The sequence below is a fragment of the Stenella coeruleoalba genome (genome assembly GCF_951394435.1).
Source record: "Stenella coeruleoalba genome assembly, chromosome: 18".
Classification (NCBI taxonomy): domain Eukaryota; kingdom Metazoa; phylum Chordata; class Mammalia; order Artiodactyla; family Delphinidae; genus Stenella; species Stenella coeruleoalba.
The window spans coordinates 18,108,677-18,121,903 of NC_137164.1; the positions used below are offsets into that span (position 1 = coordinate 18,108,677).

At 38.5% G+C, this 13,227-nt stretch overlaps 1 protein-coding gene across 2 annotated transcripts in view; it reads right to left on the minus strand.

The window, feature by feature from the left end:
- The window catches only part of CDADC1 (cytidine and dCMP deaminase domain containing 1), a 45,451-nt gene extending 34,593 nt beyond the window's left edge, over window positions 1-10,858 (minus strand). Inside the window, exons 1-3 of one of the 2 annotated variants that reach the window (XM_079902887.1) lie at window positions 10,158-10,858; window positions 9,327-9,424; window positions 2,900-2,974 (exon numbers count right to left, since the gene is read on the minus strand). In XM_079902887.1, the coding sequence (XP_079759013.1) occupies window positions 2,900-2,974; window positions 9,327-9,424; window positions 10,158-10,239 (255 nt within the window). In that variant the 5' untranslated portion in view covers window positions 10,240-10,858. The remainder of the gene's footprint in view (window positions 1-2,899; window positions 2,975-9,326; window positions 9,425-10,157) is intronic. The other variant, XM_079902888.1, reaches the window with a different exon arrangement.
- Window positions 10,859-13,227: the final 2,369 nt, after the last annotated feature.

Consider the following 13,227-nt stretch of genomic DNA (forward strand, 5'->3'; position numbering starts at 1 on the left):
GACTAAAATAAAGATAATTCTCAACTTCTTTCTAAAAATTGACTCTAACAATCTTTAGGACTATGGCAGTCTAGCCTAATGTGGTAGGACCCACCTCCTACAAATATATAGATTATTTATAATTTTAAAAATGTTTTAAAATGCATCGTCAAGCTCAAAAGAAAGGAAGACATAACCCTCAGGTGTTAGAAAGGAAGACAGAACTCAAAGCATAAGCAGTGAAGTGCAGCTACCTCAGCAGTTTCCCACCCACAGTAAGGGACTGGGCCGACTTTGCTTTAAGCCCCAGAGGCTGAGCACTGGCTGGAGTTCTGAAGAGTGGTTACTTTAAACCTAAAGTGTCCTAACTTACACAGATACTAATCAAATAAGCTGCTATAACAATATTAATATCAGATAGAATAGACTAAGGTTAAAAATCAGTTCTACAGGGCTTCCCTGGTGTTGCAGTGGTTGAGAGTCCGCCTGCCGACGCAGGGGTCACAGGTTAGTGCCCCGGTCCGGGAGGATCCCACATGCCGCGGAGCGGCTGGGCCCGTGAGCCATGGCCGCTGGGCCTGCGCGTCCGGAGCCTGTGCTCCGCAACGGGAGAGGCCGCAGCAGTGAGAGGCCCGCGTACCGCCAAAAAAAAAAAAAAAAAAAAAAAAAAAAATCAGTTCTACATAAGCCACAAAACAGTCTACACTGTTTTCACAGCAAAAGATCCTGAAGTAAGGAATGTAAACCTAATCCTTGGGTTCATAAGGGATTTTACAATATGAGGGGGACTTGGGCTGAGAACAGTGTCCATTATTCCCTACTCCCTTTCAAAGGGATTTTACTCTACAGTTATTCCCAATAGGACACATTTGAAATCACTTTAAAGATCAGACCAAAGCTGTATTTACTAAAATAGTCAAGTTTCGGTTTCAATTATGAGTATAAATTTTTGAAACTATGGAGAATGATACTTTGTGAAATGTGAAGGAACAGAGAAGATTTCATAGAATTCCCTTTCAGAGGTAATCAACCATCTCCTAAACATTCTGGACATTTAAAAGGAATATAAAAATCCTTCCCTTACAAAATATATGTCCAAAAACATAGATTAAATATGAAAGACCTGCCTATACTGGCTTTTAAAATAAGCCTTAAATTTACCTTGACTCCTTCCCCCCCTCCCTATCCCAAAATTTCTTAAGAGCTTTATGTTCCTCAAACATAAAGTATATGTTAGTATCTACTTCTAAATACTTCCAGCAAGCTTTTAAAAAAATTGCCACTGATGAGGCCTTATCAGAAGATCTCAGTAGACTAGAGCTCCTTTTATTTAAATGAACCAATTGTGACCAATGGAAATGGCTGCAATTAAATGATTTTAGCTTTAGATTTTCTAAGTAGTTATGCAGACAGAAATAAAGCCAGAAACCCTGACCACAAAAGACTTAAAAAAAAATTATTCCTAAAAAATGGGAAACATACTCAACAATTTATTTTTTTATTGGAACAATCTTTGCCAAGTTTATCACTTTTTTGTCTAGAGTCCTTTTCACTTCAGAAAATATCTTTTTTTTTTCCATTTTGTTTCTAGTTAAGGCCAAAATACCAAGTTTGAGACCAAGATTTTTCCATCCCAAACTGAAAACAAAACAAAACCAATAAAAGCCTAAGTTGCATTCCATTTCGATACTTCCACTTACTCCAACTCCCAGAAGACTGAATCTTCGCAGTGAATCACTGTTCTGGATCCTGATTTTGCTTCACTTCACTAACATCTTGGCAAGTGTCTATGTAATCCTAGTCACAGAGTTTTACATTAAAACATAGGCAAGAGAGGACAGTCTGGTTTGTACATGAAGTAGTACATTTACTTAAATGGCAATTCACGACTCTTCCCTTTTGCCTTTCTTATAATTAAAAACATCTAACTATTCTAAAATAAATTATTTCTATATTCTTTTGGGCATTTGAGAGACTCACTCTCAGAAATAGTCAGGAAATCTCCAGGAATGTACATCAGAATCATCAAGGTAACTTTTTTCAAAATATACATGTCTCCACTTCACACCCAATGAATCAGAATCTGTCTGGAAAACTCAAAAGATTAAAATAGCAAGGAAATACTATGCAATATTAAAAAGAACAAGGCTCATCTTGCCAGGTTTGGGCTTTGATTTTACCGTACTTACAAGCTAGTAAGTTAGCCTGTTACTGTTTCATGGATGCTAGCAGAAGACATGAAACTCCTGGGTCAGAAACAAAGGACTTTATGGTTCACAGCACAGCAAGCCATGTGACATCATGTTTGTGATGGTTCCCTTGCCCCCAAGTCCCACAAGGGGTCATGCAGATGGGTCCATATGGATTCCTGGACATGAAGCGGGTTGTGTTACAGGAGAGGAACACTGAGCTCGGGAATCTGTTATGTTTTATTGCAAATAGTGAGCAAACCTGCTCTATGTCCCAGAGGGAGACATTATCTCAACCCTCAAGGTTGCTTGCGGCAAACACAACTCTTGGGAAATGGCCTAGGTAAAGAACAGTTAGGGCCTTGCATTCTTGGCAAGACCAGCAGGATGTGTTGGAGTTTGAAAGAACATGAAGAGTGTTTCTCAACACATCTATGTAAACTAATATGGGAAGGTGAGAAGAGTTAAATTTGAAAAATTTTAAGAAAGAGCAAGATGTAGGAACATATTACAGAATACATAATCCCATCTGTTCTCCCTCACCACCCCCAACCTTTGGAGAGACATGTATAGTCTTGTAAATGTATGATTTTTAGAAGAGGATACAAAAACTCTCTTGGAAGTGGGAATGGGGAACTTGAGTATAAAAGAGACTTTTATTCTACTTTATACCATTCCTTTTGCTTTGTTATTATGAGCCTATGCTTTTTTTTTAAATCATAAAAATTCACCTGTTTTTTGTCAGTAGATACTCTGGCCATCTCTTCATTACCTCCTAAGGGTCCATGCTTTCCTTCCTCCCTTTCCTAATTAAACGCAGATTAAGGGGGGGAAAAAAGATTAGTACATAAGATGTGATTAATTCAATATTTCCTATTTAAAAACTGGTTTCTTTGGCTGTGGCCATTTATTTTTTTCCTCGATGAAACTCTGTATCGACTTCCTGCTTTGTTCAGGTTCAAGTTCAGGCTACTCAACCTAGTAAATAAGGCTTTTATAATCTGACCCCTGAATACTTTTCCAAAATACAGAAGAACTGAAAATAAAATTCTGTAGTTTAAGGTTTCAGAGTTGGGGCAGTTTTGAGCAATGGAAAAGTCCTAATGTGGCCATGGCTAAGAAGGACAAAAGGGGAATAGAGGTAAATTACCTGGCACTGGGAAGGTGAAGAACTATGTACCAAGGATGTGAACTATGGATTGTGGTAAACAGAATAACAGTCCCCCAAAGACCTCCCAGTCCCAATCCCTGGAGCCTGTGGCTATGTTATATTACATGGCAAGGTTGCATACGGAATTAAAGTTGTGAATCATCTTGAGATGGGGAGGTTGTCCTGGATTATCTGGGCAATGTAATCACATTACCAATGTAATCACAAGGGTCCTAAAAGTGAAAGAGGGAGGCAGGAGAGTCAGTGCTAGAGGGATGCAACATGAAAAAGCCTCATCCCGCCATCGCTGGCATTGAAGGTGGAAGAAGAGGTTCACAAGCTAAGGAATGTGGGCAGCTTCTAGAAGCAGGAAAAGGCAAGGAAACAGATTCTCCCTGAGAGTCTATAGAAGGAATGCAGCCCTGGCAACATTTTGATTTTAGTCTAGTGAGACCCATTTTGGACTTCTGATCTATAGAACTGTAAAAATATACATTTGTGTTGTTTTAAGCCATGAGCTTTGTTGACACTAATATAGGAATGTCCATAAGTCTCCTCTAAAAGTAAAACTTGAAGTAGAAAGTTTTGAACCAGGGGATAATTTTGTTCATCCATCCATCCATCCATGCAACCAGTTTTTGAACACAAATTTTCTTAGATTTATTTTTCATTTATTAATTCAACAAATATTTATTGAACCCTTTCTATGTGCCAGCCATAAAGCCAGTTGCTCAGGATGCAGCTCTTACAGAGCTTATGATTTAAGAACACAGGAAAGTGATTATGAGGTAAGTAGATGACAGAATGAAATAGCAGAATCCTGTGAGCCCCAAAGTAGGTGTGATATGCAATAAATTGAAGAAAGTTTGAAAGTGGGAATGACAAATTCGGTGTATGCTGACCTCTTGGTTTTCTGAAACAAGGGCTGGATGCTAGAAAAGGAGTAACCTCTAAGAAATTTACAAGAAAAGCCATGTCCTGGGAATGAGGTTTCTGTTCAAGTAGAACAGGAAGTGGAGGAAGTAATTATGTTGGTAACGTAATTATGGGGGTGTGGATGGTAGTAGTGGTGATGCTGATTATATGTATGATAATAATAATAATACCTAACATTTACTGAGTGTTGGCCATGTATCAGGCCCTAAATTACCTCATGTAATCTTTACAAAAGTAGCTATGATTATTCCCATTTTGCAGATGAAGAAACTGTGGACAGAGATTCAATATCTCAAACATGGTTACATAACTAATAAATGGGTAAGCAAGGATCTGAGCCCCAAATCCATTGTCTTCACTGTTATCCTATATTACTTCTGTTCTGGAAAAGTATGTGAGGTCTTTCAGCATAAAGATAAGGTACAACACCAGAGGACACAATGGGAAGAGCTGGGAGAGAAAGACAAATATGTGATGTGCAGAGAAATATGAGGGAACAATGCAGTTATTCTAATTCTTACTAAAGTAACATTCAGGCAATTTAGGTAAGTCTTACTTAACTGAAATTTAAAACTATAAACCAGTAGGAGAGAGAACTATTTTTAAATGACAGCCATGTTCAACAGTACTCGATTTGTACTTCAAAACTTTTAAGTACTTACTTAAAAGTAAGTACTCAGAAGTCTCATAAATAGTTTCTCTCCTACTCATTTATCTAGTTTTAGACTGGATTATTAAAAATTCTTTTTCTTTATACTCAATATATAACTTGCTGAACAATCCTCAAGGCACACTCATACACTGTGAATATTTGACAACATAGAAAACTCAGATAGTAGTTATATTCTGAAGTGGTTGAAGTTAATAATTCCATAAGACTGGTAAAAATGACAGACAATTTAAATGTTCAATAATAAGGGAATAAACATGTTACATTGCTACAATGGACTGTTATGCAATCATTAAGAGGACAATAAAATGATAATAAAAACCATACAATTCCTAGAAGAAAACAGGTGGTAAGCTCCTTGACATAGATTTTGGCAATTTTTTGAATCTGACACCAAGAGCAAAAGCAACAAAAGCAAAAATAAACAACTGGGAATACAACAAACTAAAAAGCTTCTGCACAGCAAAAGAAGCCATCAAGAAAACGAAAAGGCAACCTACTGAATGGGAGAAAATATTTGCGAATCACATATCTGACAAAAGGCTAATATCCCAAATATATAAAGAACTCATACAACTCAATAGCAAAAACCCAACAAATCCAATTACAAAACGGGCAGAAGATCTGAATACACATTTTTCCAAAGAAGATATACAGATGGCCAACAGGTACACAAAAGGATACTCTACATCATTAATCATCAGGGAAATGCAAATCAGAACCACAGTGAGATACCACCTCACACCTGTCAGAATGGCTATTATCAAAAAGACTAGAAAAGTGTTGGGGTTAGGGTGTGCTGAAAAGGGAGCTGTCAGGCACTGTTGGTGAGAGTGTAAGTTGGTGCAGCCACTATGGAGAACAGTACGGAGGGTCCTCTAAAAATTAAAAATAGAACTACAATATGATCCAGCAATTTCACTTCTGGGTATTTATCCAAAGAAGATGAAAACACTGACTTGAAGAGATATATGCACTCCCAATGTTCACTGAAGCATCATTTACTTACAAAAGCCAAAATATGAAAACAACCTAAGTGTCCATCAACAGATGGATGGATAAAGAAATTGTGGCATATATATACATACACACACAGTGGAATATTATCTAGCCATAAAACAATGAAATCTTGCCATCTGGAACAACACACAGGGATCTCAAGAGCATTATGCTAAGTGAAGTAAGTCAGACAGAGAAAGACAAATACCATATGATCTCTCTTATATGTGGGATCTAAAAACAAACAAACAAAAACCCCCAAGTTCACAGACACAGAGAACAGAATGGTGGTTGACAAAGATAAGGGTGGGGGTGGGAGAAATTGGTGAACTTTAAAAAAAAATTTAGTTTAAATAAACTGAATTTAAAAATAAAAATAACAAGTACATAAAGTACATAGTATATGCCAAGCACCATCTAAGACCTTTACAAATATCAAGTCATTCATTTTTCAATAGAAGTTCCATGTAGTATGTACCAGTAACACTCCATTTTACAGATGAGGAAGATGACACAGAAAAAGGTAAAGTAATTCACGCAAGGTTACACAACTAGTAAGAGATGGAGCCAGGATTTGAACCCAGGCAAGCTAATTGCGAAACCACTGGCTACTCCCAAAGCATTACACTAAGTTGCCACTCCAGTGTTTATGACAGTATTACAGCATGAGGATTTTCCTATGTTAAGTGAAAAGGGCAGGATCCAGAATTGAATGATATCAAATGAGTAAAGAAAATAGAGAAAAAAGATTGAGAAACAACACAAAAATGTTAGTAGTCTCTAGGTGGTGGAATTATGAGGGATTTTTTTTTCTTCTGTCAATTTTATAAGTAATAAACATGGGGCTTCCCTGGTGGCGCAGTGGTTGAGAGTCCGCCTGCCGATGCAGGGGACACGGGTTCGTGCCCCGGTCCGGGAAGATCCCACATGCCGTGGAGCGGCCGGGCCCGTGAACCATGGCCACTGAGTCTGCGCATCTGGAGCCTGTGCTCCGCAACGGGAGAGGCCACAACAATGAAAGGCCCACGTACCGCAAAAAATAATAATAATAATAATAAACATGTATTACTTTCATAACACATAAAAATATTTTATTTTTAAAAAGACAAAGGTTTGTAAAGTGTCAGAAGCAATGTTTCCAATACAAGTACTTGTGAAATTGCATCTTAGAGTTTCTGTGACTTAATTTGTATAGCAAAAGCAGGATAAATAATTTAAGTGAAACAAATTTATTACTTTAGCTTAAAGAACATTTTTCTTCTCTTAATAGGAAAAAGATCTTAATCAACTTTATGAACATCATGTGCAATTAATAGTGGACTTATTTATTTAATTTAATGTGCCTCTGCTGAAAAAGAACAGGATGTATTCTTGGTGTGTGTGTGTGCGTGTGCGTGTGCGTGTGCGTGTGCGTGTGTGTGTGTGAATGAATTAAAATGAGACCAAATCTTGATACTACAAAAGGTTCTTCAAAATTATTACTCAATTTGTAAAAAGCCCAGCTTTTAATTAATTAATTTATTTATTTTTGCTGTACGCGGGCCTCTCACTGTTGTGGCCTCTCCCGTTGCGGAGCACAGGCTCCGGACCCGCAGGCTCAGCGGCCATGACTCACGGGCCCAGCCGCTCCACGGCATGTGAGATCCTCCCGGACCGGGGCACGAACCCGTGTCCCCTGCATCGGCAGGCGGACTCTCAACCACTGTGCCACCAGGGAAGCCCTAATTAATTTATTTTTAACTGAAATATACTTGACATATAACATTGTGCAAAATTAAGGTGTATAATACATTCATTTGATACATTTATATATTGTAATATGATTGCCATTGTAGCAATAATTAGCACCTCTAGGGACTTCGCTGGTGGTCCAGTGGGTAAGACTCCACGCTCTCAATGCAGGGGACCCAGGCTCAATCCCTGGTCAGGGAACTAGATCCCACATGCCGCAACTAGGAGCTTGCATGCCACAACCAGCAAGTCCACATGCCGCAACTAAGATCCAGTGCAGCAAAAAAAATAAAAAATAAAATAATAACAATAATAATAATTAGCACCTCTATCTCTTAGCATATTTGATGATTATAATACAATATTGTTTTCTACATTCACTGCACTGTGCATTAGATCTCCAGGGCTTACTTATTACTCATAAGTTTGTACCCTTAAACAACATCTGTCCCCCCGCCCCAGCTCATGGTAACCACCATTTTACTCTCTCTGAGTTTGGCTTTTCTAGATTCTACATATAAGTGAGATCATACAGTACTTGTCTTTCTCTGTCTGACTTATCTCATTTGGCATAATGTGCTCAAGGTCCATTTACAGTGCTGCAAATGGCAGGATGTCTTTCCTTCCCGTGGTTGAATAACACTCCATTGCAAAGCCCAGCTTTTTAAATGCACTTTTAAAAGGCTTAAATCTCTAAACATTTGCTTCTAATCTGTCTCTTCAAGAGAAATTTCATCAGCAAAAACCAAAACAAACCAAAAAAAAGAAACCCAACAGCTTAGAAGTCTTCTACTTTCATAAAATAATACTAAGCTGTTAATAACTAGGAAGAATAAAGGACTTCAAAATCCATGAAGAAAATGAAGAACTTTCTCAAAGCCATTAATAATATGTGGAGCCAGGGTGGGGGTTAAGGGAGTGGTTGAAAAATAGGGAATAAAAATGCATAACATTTTAAATAATGTTTTATTATTTATAAAACATTTTACATAGGTATTGGGAGAAAACTACTCCAAGAGATATCATTGTATCATGAAAAGTGAATTCCTTATCTACACACAGACCTTACACCCTTCACAAAAACTAACTCAAAATGCGTCATAGACCTAAATGTAAAATACAAAACTATAACACTCCTAGAAGATAACCATAGGAGAAAACCTAGGTGATCTTGAGTATGGCGATGACTTTTTAATTACAACACCAAAGGCATGATGCATGAAAGAAATCAATGATAAGCTGGACTTCATTAAAATTAAAAACTTCTCTGAAAAGGACAATGTCAGGAGAATGAGAAGACAAGTCACAGACTAGGAGAAAATATCATAAAAGACACATCTGATAAAAGACTGTTCTCCAAAATATATAAAGAACTCTTAAAACTCAACAGTAAGAAAACAAACAACCTGATTAAAAAATGGGCCAAAGACCTTAACAGACACCTGACCAAAGAAAATACAGATGGCAGTCTGAGAGGGTAACTACATATTCTACTTTTAGACTGGAAAAACTATCACAGCTATGAATTACAAGTATCACACTAAACCATGAAGGTATTTTGCAAATTTGAAGCCTTGTTGAGTTTAAGTGTGACCGAAACTAGAGCAATAAAATCAAATTTTAGACCACCGCTTGTCTAAGGGGAAAAACTGTCCAAGGAAACAAATTATACCTGAGACTTTTGTCTTTGACTTTTGACTGATGGGAAGAGCTCCATCCAGAGACTGAGCAGAGTGAAAAGGTTGACTTTAGAAAGCCTTGGTATTTCACCTGCAAAATAGAGGGCAAACACTTTAACATTTTACTAATGATGAAAATAAGAACTAAGATCAATGCCACTTGGGTGCTGCAGCCTTAGCTCAGCTGTTTTAGCAGGAGGCAGAGAAAAAGGATTCGTGTGCAAGAGAATCAAAGCACTTTCTTATCAGGAGACTGATTTCAACCTCCTTGCCGGCAACGTCTTCCAGCACTTTCCAAAGTTGGGCCCTCTTTCACCCAGCAGAAAAAAATAGTACAGCTGATACACGTAGCTATGGGAACACTCCAAAAAAAGTTATGAAAAGTCCTTGCATCTGAGATCATCGTGGAGCAACCTTTACTTTGGACTGTGATGAAGCGTTACAACAAGGGCAGTGGTTAGGACCCAGACCTAAAAATACGGTGACCTTAGAAGGAAAAGCAGTTGAAATATAGGAAAGCGTCGCGTGCGGTTAATTTTGAAATCTAATAAAAAACACAGTTTGGGTAATTTTCAGGCTCGTCGATCCCAGCTCCAGGTCCTGGGAGGAAAAGTAAAGGGGAGTAGTGAGCGCAACTTCAAAAGCCAGTGCAGCCGGGCCAAGGGATTCCAGTGACCGAGGTGGGGACGCGCCCAGGGCGGGGATGGGACACCCAGGAGCAGAAACGCAGGCGAAGACGGCCAGGCAGGGAACCCAGAGTGAAACGGCGGGAGACGCACAGAGGAGAGCGAAAGGCGAGTGGCGGGAGGATTCGGGGCACTCACCGGTCATGCTGCCAGTCTGGGTGCTGACTGACCGTCCGGCCCCCTCGCTCTCCAGATTTTGCATCTGCCCTGCTTCTTTCATCGCCAGCCCAGTGGCCTCTGCTGCCCAGGAAACCTCTCGCTGTCCTGCATGATCTTTGCCCCTGCTACCCTACTTGTCGCCTCCTCCCAGCAACTGTATAGCAACAGCCAACTCTGCGCGACCGAATGACGTAGGAGCCCGGCGGCCATTTCCCGGCGCCCTGTGTGACGTCACGGCGAGGCGTGGATGAGGCGACACAAGGCTGCTCCTCCGGCGGCGGCCGTGTGGGTAGGAAACACAACACAATAAATCATTTGACACTTGTATTTGACTCTGTTCGTAGGTTTTGCTGAAATCTGGTCGCTTGAGGATGTCTTGGCTCGGAGTCCCAAGTTGCGCAGACTCTCAGAGGGTGATGAGGGTTTCGCATACGTCAGAGTTTTGGTCAGAGAGCGAAGGAGAATTGAAATGGAAACCTGCCCAATCTGTCGTGGTCAAGGTCTTGGAGAATTTGGGAGACAAACGGGGTGGGAGCTGGGCGGTCCAGATTGTTATTATCCTCAAAGATTGGCCAGTCCTGGGGAACTTAGTGCCAGGGACCACCACAGGAACGTTCTGCTTCTTATTAAACACATGAAGACATTAAAAGGTAGAACTGTAGTTGTTGGAAAATTGAAGATAGGAGGAAGTGGCCCCTGGAAAATCTGAGAAGTACCTGGCATTGTGGACTTGTGCCCAGTGCAATTTATTATTTTATAAGTGTCCTAGGCATGACTCAAAATGAAACCACTCCCTCCACCAGTGACTCAGAGCCTGTTTTCCATCACCAACTTGCGCTATCACAACTTGAAATACTTAAAAATGGTGAGACACAAAAACTTCTCCGAGACTCTGAAAGCAAAAGCCAACATTATGAAAGTACATTATTTTGTAAAGGATTAAAGAGAGAATTTTCAGTGTTGATGGGTATGACTGTGGTTCATTAATTGTCACTGCTGTATAGTATTTCATTGTAGCCATATACCACAATTTATTTATCCGTATTTGAGCCAAAAGACATTTGCACTATCTCCAGCTTTTTGCTATTGCAAGCAATGCTGCTTTAAACATTTTTATATATGTTCCTTATGTTCATATGGAAGAGTTTCTTTAGGGACTACACTTAGGAGTAGAATTCTTGAGTTGTTGTTGTCAAGTTTCCCCGATAATGCTGAAAATTTTCCCAGAGAGATTGGGCCAATTTACATAGCTGTATATCCCCACTAATTCTTGGTATTGTCAAACTTTTAATGTTTACCAATCTGGTTGGCATAAAATGATATCTTGTGGTTGTGATTCCCCCTGATTTCTACTTAGATAGATTGGCTATACATGTGTCCTCTCTATGAAATACCTGTTAACCATTTTCTATTTGGTAGTTATTTCTTATTCATTTGTAAGCATTTTTTATACATCCTGGATATTCATTCTCAGTTGGGTATGTGTACGGTAAATATCTTCTCCCCATTTGTCACTTGCTTTTTCACTTAATGATGTTTTTCAGTGCATAGTTCTTTAATGTGCTAAATATACAAATAATTTTCTTAAATGGGTTTTGTATCTTTTTAAAAAGCATTTTCTACCCAAGGTTATAAATTTTTTTTAATTTTTCTATGTCAGTTATACCTCCATTTTTTAAAAATAACTTATATTTCCTCTAAAAGCCATACATTTTTCCTTTTATATTTGTATCCTCATTCATCTAGCATTTATTTTTGTGTATGATGTAAGGTAGGGATCCAGTTTTTTTTCCACGTGGATAATCAGTTATCCCAGCACTATTTTCTCATTGATTGACAGTGTCACCTCTGTCATGTATCAGATATCCATATACACATGAGTCTGTTTCTGGGTTCTATATTGTATATCATTGGTTGATTACACCTCTGCCCCCTTACCACCCGCCCCAAACACCTTATTTTCTTCAGGAATATCTTGGTTATTCTTTCTCTTTTTTTTAATGTTTTAAAAAATATTTATTTATTTATTTAGGCTGTGCCGGGTCTTAGTTGCGGCGTGCAGGATCTTCGTTACAGAATGTGAGATCTTTAGTTGTGGCATGCAGGCTTCTTAGTTGCGGCATGTGGGCTTCTTAGTTGCGGCATGTGGACTTCTTAGCTGTGGTGTGTGGACTCTTAGTTGCAGCATGCATGCAGGATCTAGTTCCCCAACCAGGGATTAAACCCAGGCCCCCTGCATTGGGAGTGTGGAGTCTTAACCACTGGACCACCAGGGAAGTCCCTCTTGGTTATTCTTGACCCTTTAATCTGCCATGTAAGTTTTAGAATCATAGTGTCACATTCCTCAAAAAGTTCCTCTGACATGTTGATTGGAAGGGCATTGAATTTATAGATCAGTTTGAGATATAGAGGCTTCCCATCCCTGAACATGGTGTATCTGTGTTAACTTTGTGTATTGGGTTTTTCAAAAGGTTTTAAAATTTTTCTCCACAAAGATTCTGCATATATTTTATGATTTAATCTTATGTTTTGTTGCTATTATAAATAACATCTTTTTAAAAGTTGTATTTGTATGTATTTGTGCCTAATATATAGAAATGCAAGTGATTTTTATATATTAATCTTATATTAAGCAATCTTGCTAAATTTTATTAATTCTAATACTATTTATTTTTAGTTTCTTTTGTTTTCTAGACTGAACCTATATTACCTATAAATAATGAAAATTTTATTTGTATCTTTGGAATCTTCAAACCTTTTATATCATTTTCTTGTCTTACTGCACTTTAGAATCGCTAGGGAAGTGTTGAGTAGAGATAAAGGCACAGGCATCTTTTCTTGTTCCTGATTTTAGAGGAAACTATTTTAATGTTAAACTTTAAAGTATGGTTTTTGCTGTAAGCTTTTGATAGCTGTCCTTTATCATATTATGCAAATTCACTTCTATTTATTTTTTTTTAATCAGATGTTGAACTTTATTAAATGCTCACGGTAGATGCCTCTAATCAGCTTAAGAAAGGTCCTTTCTCTACTGTCTTGCTGAGAATTA